The 12,797-nt window shown below is 41.1% G+C and overlaps 1 protein-coding gene across 2 annotated transcripts in view; it reads left to right on the top strand.

Moving 5' to 3' along the window:
- Positions 1–4,502: 4,502 nt before the first annotated feature.
- Positions 4,503–12,797, top strand: part of gpm6bb (glycoprotein M6Bb) — a 42,969-nt gene continuing 34,674 nt past the window's right edge. For both annotated transcript variants that reach the window (XM_049593875.1, XM_049593876.1), the window contains exon 1: positions 4,503–4,658. In XM_049593875.1, coding sequence (XP_049449832.1) covers positions 4,655–4,658 — 4 coding nt within the window. In that variant the 5' untranslated portion in view covers positions 4,503–4,654. The remainder of the gene's footprint in view (positions 4,659–12,797) is intronic.

The following is a 12,797-nucleotide window of genomic DNA, read 5'->3' as shown; positions in this document are numbered from 1 at the left end:
TCTCGACAAGCTATGCCGACAATGGATGCCTTATGAGTTGTCTAGTTTCACAAGATATCACCACCTTTGCCCTCACTTTAAACATGACAGTTATATCAGCCTCCAATTGCTTTTGCTGGGGGGGGTCATAAAAATGTATCAGGGGGTCACGGGCCCCCCTGGCCCCCCTTGGGAATGCCACTGCTGCAAGGTCAAAGTCTCAGGAACAGTTGCATTCTCTGAGTTTAAAGGGATGCAGTGTTAAAATGAAGAATGTAAATCATCCTTTGAGATTATGTACTGGTTTTTGGGAGGGTTTAATGAACAACTTCCCCTTCAACTTTAACAGAGGATATCATCATCAGTTCCAGTCTTTATTTATAAAGAGTATACAGTGTAAGAAAATCTTATCTGTGTTCGCAGAATCGTGGCTTTTCTGAGAAAATAGTAAACTGTGTCCACATATAATGAGCACACACAGATTAAACCACGATGCACTGAGCTGAGATGAGTTTGCACCAACCTCCTCGAGCCTTTAGTAACTGTTGTTGCTGACGCATTCCTTAACATCTGTTTATCTCAAGAGAGTTATCTGGAAAACCTGAAGTAATCAGCTGATTTATCTTCAGCACACATTCAATACTGGGCTGCATATCTCCCAGAAAACAGGATATTTTGTAATGCTTTGTGTTTTTAAAACTCTTGCGTGTTATTTCATCACAAATATGAGCAGGGGTTTTTCTGTCATAGTTCTGTTACACAGTGTTATGAGCTGACACTTGAAGGAGGCAGGCAAGATTTGTCCAACCAAGTCATGCAACATCCGATCGGATGCCAACATCACTTTAAACCGCCTCTCATTTTGAGCCCATTCACAGTGTCTGCCATTTTCTCAGTGGTTTGTAACCATGGTGGCTGTTGTGTTTGGTGCAGCGCTTCAACAGCTTTTCTTTATTTGCAATTAGACGCTGCAGGATTACCTCAATTTGCCTCCACTGCCTGCCATCATCCCTGTTTCACTGTGCTTATTCTTAATTAGAAACATAACGTAAATTAGAGCAGACAAAATTGCTTCAAGATATGCTCGGTCTTCAGCTGTGCCTCCTTATGATGCCTCTTTAGGTAAGAAAAACACTTAAGGAGCACAGTATTACTGTATCTGATACTTGGCCCGTGTCAGATATTACAGATATTAGTTTGTTCCAATCAAACACTCCATAAATTGGTGCGCTGACAGCTCCGAACAGCTTCGTCCAAACAGCTTCATCCAAGGCCTGATTCACTGCTGGACCTGCCAAGTACCCATTTTTATTTGCAGTGTTTTTATTTCACTTATTAATAACTAACAGAATGATAGCTTTTGATTGTGAGGAACACGCAAACAAAATAATAAACATCCCAAGCAATACTGAAGGTTTTCTGCAGGATACATGGAATACAATGGAATTAAAACGTCATGCTCTGGTCCCATTGCTCTATAAGTGACATGGCCATATGTGCTGTGTAATGTCAGATAAAAAGGCTTTGTCTGATGTGTTTTGTTTTGCCATGGTTCACCCTAATAACAGTTGCATGCCTGCTGTCTGCCAGCTGCCATGCCTGCTGTAACAGCCAGCACAGAGCTGGAATGTTCCCATGCAGGTCCTCTATTCACACACACTGACATGCAGCTCATGTACACAGACCTAAGTCCACAGAGATGCAGTTTGCTAATAACAGTCTCATGCTATATCAGCCGAAAGTATTCTGTCCGGTATAGGCCTCCTTAAAATATGTGGTTTATGAAACAATGGAATTTTTTTTTATTGCTGTACACTGGGAGTGCTGACATTGAATGACAGAATTAGCTTTGGAAAAAAACACAGGTGCAAATATATGACATAAAAGTGGTCAAAATACTTCTTAATCATGGCTGACCATTTAGTCTGGGGTGAATACATGCAGGAATTGCAGATCTGTACTGCTGGAAATCCACACAAGCAGATTCAAAGCTGGGAGAAACACAAATATGAAAATGTTGATGAAAAAACAAACAAACTTGCTGACACTTATAAACTACCACAGCCCAAAAATGATGCAGAAAACACACAAAAAAAGAATAAATAAATGTGCACAGCAGACTGAAAACCAGAAACATATTTAGGAAAAAACAGGATGATATTGTCTTTGTAACGCTGAAGTTGACCAGTTAAATATTTGCCTTTCGGAGGCTTTTGTGTTTGCTATGTTGGGCAGATGCCCCGTTTGGCCATGAAACAGCCCATTGAGAGTTGCCACTTGGCCACCAGTGAAAAGACTGGATTGGATTAGGGGGTGCTCAGAACTCCTTGGATACCGGATACCAGCGCACTGGATTGATGGTGATTGGCATTGTTTCTGTAAAGGCCTCATCTTTGTGAAAGACTGCAATTTATCCCAGCCCACAGACGTGATGTCAAACATGAGAGATATCTTTAAAATCAGACACCTTAGGCACCCATGCATGTGTGGGTGTGTGCAAGGGCAAAAGGGAGGGGATTTCTGTTTTGTTTTTTCCACTAACACTATAAATCTGTCAGTGTAGATGCATGCATGTACAACTGTAGATCACTGGGTGAACTTATTCATGCATGCTTGTGTGCATGTATGTATTTAAATGGACACTGGGATGGGTGGAAAGGGAGTTGGGTAGGAGAAATGATCTGCATAGTATCATGCAATACAGTCACAATTTAATTTAATTTAATTTAAAAGTGTTTTTCTGTCCTTTTTTCACTCATAAAAGGACAGTAAAATTATTCTATCCCTAGTTTGTGCTTCTCATTTATTACTACTGCATTCAAGTCACACAGCTGGGCATCTGTCAGTGATCTTAAAAACAAAACAAAACAAGAAGGTCATTTAACACTTGTCGCTATTCTGAAGGTATTTCCAGAGTTCTTAAAGAGTGTTTTAGTAGATGAAAATGAAAATATTCCATCTGTTGCACAATAAAAAAAGATATTAAACACATTTTCCCAGCTTTTCCAGGTAGCTGTAATTGACTTGAACCGAACAAAATTTAAAAGCTTTTTTAGGCCTGCTGCTAACAATTGTTTTCACTGTCAATTAATCTGCTGATTATTTTTGCAAGTGAGAGATGTGTTGTTTAGTCTATAAAATGTCAGAAAATGGTGAAAAATGTTGATCAAGGTTCTGTAATGTCCAAGATACAGTCCTCAAAGGTCCTGTTTTGTCCATAACCCAAAGAGAAACCAGAAAATATTCACATTTAACAAAGTGAAATCAGAAAGTTTAAGACTTTTTTCTTAAAAAAAATACTCAAACTGATTAACTGATTATCAAATAAGTTGGCGATTAATTTAGCTGACAAGTAATTAATTAACCAATAAGCTGTTGCAGCTCTAGCTTTATTAGCAGTTGTATTTGTATAGATTAATGGTGCTCTATTATCATATTTTTCACTGTTTTTACCAGTTTTATTCACCATGCGTGTTTGTTTTGGAGAGGAAATAGCTCTGAATAATTCGGCTCCTGGTTAAAACCTCTTGAACATCTGAATCTTATGGTATCAGAGGAAGAAAGGTGAGATCAGACTAGCAGGTGCCAGGCTAGCGACCATCTCTGACATGCCAAACATCATGGGAGAAACATTGACTTGTAATGTGAAACTGCTTTAGTCAGTGTTTTTACCAGTTAAATCACCTGCTCCATTTGTTTTGGAGAGGAAGAGACCTCTGTGAATAATTTGGCTCCTGGTAAAAACCTCCTGAACAATGAACACTGAAGGAATTCTAACTGGGAGAAGTTTCAGCTGGTTGCTATCCACAATCCTCACCACTAGAGGCCACTATATCCCCCTAAATCTCACACACTGACACTTTAAATGTTCATCCAAAATAACATGTTTATATTTTTACTGTGTGATGATATGACATTTTTGGCTCCTTGAGTAGGAAATGTAATTGCAGCTTGGGCGACAGTGGATATTGTTTTTATCCAGATGGTCGGTTTGAAAGTGTTTGAAAAATACCTTTAGATCAGCAGTGTCGTTCAATAACCCCAGCCTTTTATTTTTCTGAAAAACAAGTGCTTAGCCTTGTGACTGGAGGTAAAATGAGAGACACAAACCAGAGTTAGAATTGTTCCTGACTCTGCAGTTCATATGGTGGTCTGGTCTCTGACCTGCGATAACACCTCATCTGTCTATCCTCACCCAACTGAGCTGATAACACTTAGCCCCTTAACACTGGCTTGATATGTGTTTGTAGTGAACAATAGTACAGACACATCTTTCTTAAACTGCATGGTATAATCTTGATTGAAATCAGTTTATTAGATCAGCACTCTAATAATGCTCACGATAACCCAGACATTATCTATGTCATGTTGACTTGTGGATTTTACGCACAGGACTGCAGGAATGCTTCAAGATAACAGTGGCTCATGATGAGTTGAGTGGCCAGTGAAACTTCCTGATGAGGGTTGAGGAGGTGAGTGGGTTAGAGGCCGTCCTCCCATCAGTAATCCCCCTCTGCGGTGACGTCACACGGGCTGTCTCCAAAGGGACGCAGCGTTGAGTGTTCGAGCAGCCGGGCGGTCAGTGTGTGCGCATCCCAGGACGCAACATCAGTGTAGCTGGGGCTCAACTTTCAGCTGATCGCTTCACTTCGGACGCTTTGGGAAACTTACAACTATGGGTAAGTTTAAACCGAAAGACTTATATGAATGTCGCGCTTTTTCCTGTGGTGACAGCATGCTTCACACTTTGTTATTGTCGCTCCAACTTTCGGGGCGCGCCGATTGTTTTAACGTCAACTTGTACTCACTGATTGCTGCAGAAGTAGGCTGTTTACCTGACCCGGTTTCACGAGAATCGGCATTAGAGCAGCCTGCTGAAGCAACTTGAGGAAAGCGATTAGAGAGATTAAGTCTATCAGGATTCCTGCAGTCAATTCTGTGCGAGTCTGCGGAGGTGTTAAATCCAGATCAACTTGCCGCCTCCACTGTCTCAGTGCTGAAACACTGGGGTGAACTATGTGATCAAAACCAGTCTTTATTGATCATTGTTGGTCAGCAGTGACTGATCATGTTGCAATGTTTGTTCATGATTTCCACTGAAAGGTATTTCCTGACCCAAACTGCACAGTATGCTTGCTGGTAAAAATAATGACCAAAAGTTACTGGAAAAAACTAACAAGCAACATATTGTATTAGTCAGATGCTCCATAGCTGGAGCCCTCATGCTTTGTGTTATGTCAGGGCTTGTAATTGCTATCTGAAGGGCTGAGCTGTCCCATCTTTAAAAATCAGTCCCAAGTGTTGGCCATCTGTGCTCCCAACCTGAGGGGGGGATGCATGGGAGGAGTGAGGCGCTCATGCCATGGATGTTTAGGAACTTCTTGCTGACTTTAAGACTTTGAAACAGTGATAAACTGTGAACCAGATGGGATAGCTGACATGACAAACACCCCCAACTGTTCCCACCTTGCAGTGGAGTAGATATTTTACAGTGAAAAAGAAAAAGAAACAGAGTGGATCCAGTGATTCTAACATTTTGAGCTTTTTGTATTTGAGCAGCATTTATTGGCTTGTGTTGTCTGCCGGGGCGCAGCTGAGGCCAGGGGAAGAACTCTGTGTGCGAATGTGTATCAATGCTCATTAATTCGCTCTGAAGCTCTCACAGAGGCGTCTTTGTGCTTCTAATTTGGAGCTGCTCCTTTGTGCGACTTCAGTGGCTCTTAATGTAGAGAGAGAAGTTCACAGAATTGCAAGTTTCAGAGCGGATACCCTGTGAACCAATTCCCCACAGACCCTCTTTCACTGTCACACAGAGGATATTACTCTGCATGGCAGTCAAACCTTTGTACATTGTCCGCTTGTTAGTTAAAGCTCCAATTTTTTAATTCAGAGATTCTCCATGGGCCCTTTCAGGAGGAGTAGCATAGCCTGTTGTTGTGGGTATGAGGAGATTAATTTAGTTGCTATAAAGGTTGCCTTTGTTGTATCAGAGAAACTGACATCATACTGCCGTGCTGTGATTTGCTGTTTCATGTGAAATCACTCTGAACACAGAAAATGGATTAACAGTGTGCATGAAACACTCGGCCCAAAATAAACAGGATGTCTTGACGCTGATTGTGTTCAGAGCTGTGAAGTGAAGATGTCATTCAGAGGTTATATAACTCATGTCTGATCTGGTTTTACAGTGACCTTCACCTCGCAGAGGGGCCACATGTTTTTTTTTTTTTGTTTTTTTTTTCAGAGAGATTCTCTTCTGTCCTTGTGGTGAACGATTTAACAGTGCGTTGGCCTGTGTGAAGGATGTGGGAGGATAACTTGGCCTCGGTCCACTGAACTCGATTGAGAGGGAGACAGCAAGTCATTTTCCACAAATATCTTGTTAGGTTCTTGGTGTTTGTCCGGTGACAATTGCTCACCCAACAGTGTTTGGTTGCCAGGAGTTACTTCAATACATGGGATAAAATTGCGGTTTCAGGCTTACGTAGATGGTTTATCATGGAGACGATCATCTGAAGGGAAAGCCTGGAGATAAAACTGTCTTGCATGTGATGATCATACTCACTTTACAGAGAAAAGCATGACATGGCATTGCGTTGAAAGCTTAATAGTTTTTCCTCGCTGTAAATTGTTGCCCCTAAGCTAAAGAGGAGAAATCTGTCAAACATAAGCTACGTTTATATTTCATTTTTCACTTTGGAAAACAGTTTAGCAGCTCGCCTCAGTGTGGAAGATTAACCATCTTTTCTTTTACAGCTACAATTTGATTATGTCTTTAACATTTAAAACCGTCTTATGACAGGAGATTCAACTAATCAAATACAGCAAATTATGGACACGACTATGAACACTGTGTCTGTTCTAGGAGCCAGATCCCAATTGCATAAAAAAAGAAGGGGAAAAAAAAGAGAGGAAAGATTGTTTTTCCTTATGGAAACTTTTGAACCCTCTATTCTGAGTGTTTTGTATTCAGCGTGGTGGTCTTGTGGAAAAGGTCATCAAGGCTGGATGCAAACCAGATCCAAATGTTACATCATTGTTTTTGAGTATTTCAAGAAAAAGAGGGTAAATCACAGCTGACAGACTTGAATGTGTCTTTAATTAACCATCTCGCTGCAGTTCAACGGCTCAGCTGTTACTGACATATGGTTTGCTGGTGTACAAGTGGAGGCCTAAATGGTTGATTTATAGCTGTGCATCGACTCTACGCAGAGCCTGCGCTGTAGCCTACACAGGTGGCCTACGACGTTGTGAACATTACACTTGTACAGTGGAACAGCTGTGTCACTCTGCAGTTACACCTCTAAAACACTAGCTGGCGTTGGGCTTTCCGTACCACTGTGCAGTTAACTTTGATCGATTCAACTAACACACCTAAAACACACATAAAACTGGCTTAATAGCGACAACATTAAACAAAAGTACAAAATTCAGCTGCAGTGTGACTCACAAGCAGGGGCGTAAATATAGACAGTACAGGCAGTGCCGTTGCATTGGGGCCCGTGGGCTGGGGGGGCCATGGAGAGAGCAAGTCCTCTAACAATGTGCTGGGCGGAGAACAGGTCCTTGTGAATTATTTAAAAAAATGATGCGACTGGCTGTATGCCCTCGAAAAAGCAAACCGATCTCTACCATGGTTTTCATTTTGTATAAGTTGTTTTTTTATAACAACTTATACACTTATTCTACGTACACTGTAAAAGCTATAAATGAACTATAAAAAATTATTTAATAAAATGAATAATTTCTAATTTTCTTTGGCATTTTTGTCGTATACAGATGTCATCTACATGCCATGGTGATTGCTGGGTAGTATGTATGTTGATGTTGTCCAATGTCAAGTCTCTATTTGATCATGTGACGTGACGATATGATACAGAGTGCTACTGGGACTTTTATTATAGGCCAGTGTGAAAGTTAACATTGTCCTTTTCCATTTCCCTCATCAGAAAGCCAATTGGATTTTTCAATTGAATTTCGGATTCTAACATTTTATGGTACTCGCACATTTTGTTCAGCAACCTAATCTTCACAAATGAACACCAGTTTTATCAGTTTTGAAGTGTAAATGCAATCGGCACATGTAAAAAGTTCATGACAAACGAAATACACTATGGTTGCATGACTTAATGTTGCCACCACAACAAGGCTATAAAGCCGTCTTTGGCATGATGATGTTCTCTAGTCTCATTTAGCTACTTGTTAGCAACTGCCTTTTTTAAGACACCTACAAGCTTCGAAGTTCACGAGTGGGGTATTTACTTGTCTAATTTATGGTGGCAAAACTTGAAAGTCTCTTTAGCCTGTGTTAACCACAGACCTTATTTCAAGCATCCAACGAAAAACCCATTCAAAAAACCCACAGACTTTGAGATGAGGAAATCAGGAGTGCTAAAATAGTGCTAAAATCTGCTTCATAACTACGAGGCATAGGGGTGGGAATCACCAGAGGATCCACGCTACGATATCATCACGATACTTCAGTCACGATACAATATTATTGTGATTTTAAATATGTTGCAATATGCTAAGTATTGCGACCAAAAAAATAGCGATATATTTCAACTGTAAATTATGTCCCCAAAAAACTTTACCATCGTTTTTATCTAATAAGATTAAGTTTTCAGTCTGTTCATCTCACTTCAGCTTTTTTTTTTTTTTTTTTTTTTTTTGGCAAAAGCAGCAAAATGTATCTGGACTGAAAAAAGCAACTGATTATATTTTTCTAGTAGGGTACCTAAAGCTAAAGTTTCATTTGTATTTGTGATATTAATAATTTCTATAATAAAAAAAAATCCACACTTGGCACTGTGTGACGATACGATAATGCCACCCAAAAATATTGCGATACTGTGCTGTATCAATTTTTTCCCCCACCCCTACTACAGCGTGGACTTGGGCTCATCCTAACTACCTTATGCCATTGCTCACAAGGTTTAGTTACAAAACAGTTGTCTTAAACTAGGCATGTTTCCCCATATGTATCATGCTAACATAATTAGCATGGGCCTGTGGCTTTTCCCATTGCTTAAATTAGCATAGTGGCAAGCGGATTCTCTTTATCTCATATGAAGCTGAGACTTAACATGCTATGATATTATTGTCTTTTTAGTGTTTATCTGTGAAATAAAAGTAAATAAAAACTGTGTTTCCACTGAGGGAAATGGTTTTCAGTTTAAAAGAAATGACCAGGAGGTCTGCATCACCTCCACGTGTACTTATCTATCTGGGGAGGTGCATGTCAGGCTATGGCGTAAGGTATACATCTATGATTCAGCGCTGAAGTATAAACAACACTTAAACTTGTTGTCAAATGATAGTTGTCTTTGTTATAGTGAAGATGTCCACTGATCAATTCCGTCCTTCACAGGAGTTGGACAGTGTCCTTCATAATGATTTTTACACGTGTGTCTGCGAAGTGTCTCGAGGTGTTGGCTGCCTCATGCTCTTCAGTGTGTATCTCTCCTCCATTTGAACTAGGATGTCTGGAAAGTGTCAGATTATTTTGCTCACCCATCAGCAGTGATCTCTGTGACAGGCACATGTGCTGTGACCCTGCATCCTGACTCTGAGGAGAGGAAAGACCCGTGACTGCTAACGCTGCGCCAGCGGAGGTGGTGTTTTTTTTTTTTTTTTTGCACTCTCAGAATCAACAACTTGTCAACCGATGGCAGAGCAACAACAGAGAGTCTGATAATTCCCCCCTGCTTTTAGTTGACTCATGGCGATAGGATCCTCAGAGGCATATTGTGGGTCATGCACATGCTTCTGTTTCCAAGAGATGCTGAGAAAAAAAACAACACATGGCTGAAAGAATGAGTCACTGCAGAGATGGTCAGGGGGTGCTGAGAGCCAAATTGAACTTTGCTGTTTTGTGTTTGTTTGTTTGAACCAAAGCATTCTCTTGTTAACTCCAAAAAGATACCTTACATGAATTTCAGTCCAAATAAAGGATGCGCTAAGCTTTTTACAACTGATACTCGCATTTCTGTGTCACCATCAATAATTCCTAAATTGCTTTTCGTCTTCGGTTTGCCGTCATTAGTTACACTCCCCCATAATGAGGTAGTTGCTGTCATAGCTACATGATTTCTGGGCTTCTTTCCATTTGGCATAGAATATGACCGAGCATCTTTGGTAATTATACAGCAGATGAGGCCCATACAGTACTTTTTTGCAACTGTGCTCCAAAAAAAGAGCCCCCTTTAGTCCAATCAAGACTTCATTCATCTCCTGCTCTACTTTATTTCCTCTGAAATCTCCCTCCTCTCTGTCTGGGTCTCCTTTCCTCTCACATCTTCACTGCTTTCCTCTGCCTTTTTATATATTTTTTGTTTCTCTCCAGCCCTCCAGGTCTGCCAGAGCAGTCATGTTAATTTGTTGAGCTTAATAACTCCTCAGACAACAAAGAGAGCCATTGAGTATTGTGACATGAAATGATAGGAATAGAAGTTCCTGAGTGGGGATGCTTGTTGAAGCATGTGCCTTGGCTGTCACTTTTACTAAAAGCCCATTCACAGTTGAACAGAAGGGATGCAAGTGGCTGCGTGGGTGACTCTGTGTGTGTGTGTGTGTGTGTGTGTGTGTGTGTGTGTGTGTGTGCACGCGTGCAAGTTCGTCCTTGTTAGAAACATGTCACAGTCAAACTGCCACATGGTAGAAACAGGATGGCATTTAAATATCTGAAAATAGTCCCTATATGCAAAAGACCACAGGCTTTCAGATACGCACAGGCAGCTGAACCCTGGCATTGTATAAAATATGCCAAAGATACAATCTGGCCTTTATATTATCTGCAAGACTTCAGAAAAACACCCACGATTTTCAAGGTTAAAGTGCCAAATACATGCATAATAAGGTCAAATTTGGGTTTTTTTCCCTCAGTTTTACAATATGTTGGCATCTGTGCATGCACATAGGGTGCAGAGGTGATATTTGCCAGTGGAGCTGCAATCTATCAGTGTTTTGTTCTCAGTCAGATGATTGTTCCAGAAAGCCTGGGGTGAAATAATAGGTTGGGAAAAGCAAAGAGCCAGCTGATCAACATTCACCCGCTCATTCAACAGGCATTCAGCCCCACTGCAGGATTTTTTGCCATCTACGGTGAACCACCTTACAGCGACCCTGTACGACCACATTTGCTACACCCCCACAAAACACTGCACACGCCTTGATTCATTCTCTCCATATCACATGAGCAGTGGACATTGATTAAATAGTCAATATTGTTTTCCCAGAATGACCTATTTTCTCTTGCCACTCTTTGCTAAGCAAGTAAATAGCTCATAATGCAGTCAGTGTTAAGAGTGACTGAGCAGTGTGATTGCTCTACACAAAATGATGCCTGTGGCAGAGAGGGCTATGCTATCTAATGCATTTACTCTGTGATGGCCAGGATATGGGCCAACAGATTAGAGCCACGGGGGAACCACTGGGGTTAAAGGTTGAAGCCAGTTGCAGAGGTAGCACTCTAACACTAGGTTTATGCTTGTAGTGTCCCCATGGATGTATAAAGCCACCTGGATAAAGCGTTGGAGGTGGGACTCCAACAACGTCATGTGCCACTGAGCCACAAAAGGTCTATTTCTGCTTTATGAAATTACCTGGATCTTGTGCATTGTGGGCCCCATGGAGCAAGCAACCACGAGACTTACAGCAGCCGCATGTGGCTGAGCAGCTAACTTCTGCCAGCTGAATTCAAGTTAGCTAACTTGAATGGCAGTAAATTCTTTAATCGTGTGGCTCGTCTAGACTTTTGAAATGTTATTGGACCATATGGACAGAATCTTGATAGTGAAATTAGCTATTTTGCGGGGGTTGTGACGTCAAAAAATGTATCCACAGATGTGTCTTTAAAATTGTACGTCTATGGGAAAAAGTCTTTTTGGGCCTCATGGCATCACGTGACTGACCCAGATGTGATTCCACTTTTGGCCACTATATAAAATTGGCTTCAAAGCCAAGTGCTGTTCCTTGGGGCTTGGGGCATGTCCCTTGCATGAGGTTGCACCCCAAAAAAATTCGTCATCATGCCTGTCATGTCGAGGCGAAGGTTCCGGAAGTTGCTACGGCACTTTGCTGTGCACCTCTGAATTTTTGTGTTTCGCTTGTACAGACATCTCTAATGACCTCTAATAATGACTCTTCACTGAGAGACCACAGGCCAGGGACAGTCAAATGGCATTAAATTATCCGACAAAAATAGCCGAACACACTGGGTAAAGAAGAGGCTTTTTGCCAAATGGTGTGGAAGAACATGAGAGATCCCCGTAAAAGCTTTTTGTCAATTTCTGAAAGTAAAAATGCAACAATTGGCCATGTGTGTGTGTTGGCAGAGTGTAAACTTATCTCTAAAGTTCTCTTCTTTTTCAGTCTTCAGTTCACGCAGCTCCTTTTCTCATGGACAAACAAGTACAACACAATGAAAACCTTACTAAGAAAAGACTGTCTGAAAGTGTGGCCATTCGGAGGAGCTATAACAGACAAATGGCAAAACCATCATAGTTTGTTTTGAGCACCCCAGCCTAAAAGATTGTCTTAAAACAGTAGTCACATCTGAACCTTGAAACAGGCTCTCCTTGCTGTACTTATTCCTCCTTTTCACACTGGCCATTAAAAGATCAATTCCTAATGTGCTTTCAGTGTAAGTGATGAGGGACGTGTAACATCCACAGGCAACAGGTGTCTCAGCCTTTTGATAGCCAAGTGGTGCTTGCTGCGGCTTCACCGAGGTTTCCTCCCTCTTGTTCAGATTTAAAATCTTTGGCTTGATCAACTGGCAAGTGGTAAACCAAAATCCAGGCTTCAGAATCTCCCTT

Source organism: Epinephelus fuscoguttatus, linkage group LG13 (genome assembly GCF_011397635.1).
Source record: "Epinephelus fuscoguttatus linkage group LG13, E.fuscoguttatus.final_Chr_v1".
Lineage (NCBI taxonomy): Eukaryota > Metazoa > Chordata > Actinopteri > Perciformes > Serranidae > Epinephelus > Epinephelus fuscoguttatus.
This window is presented reverse-complemented; position numbering and strand designations above follow the sequence as displayed.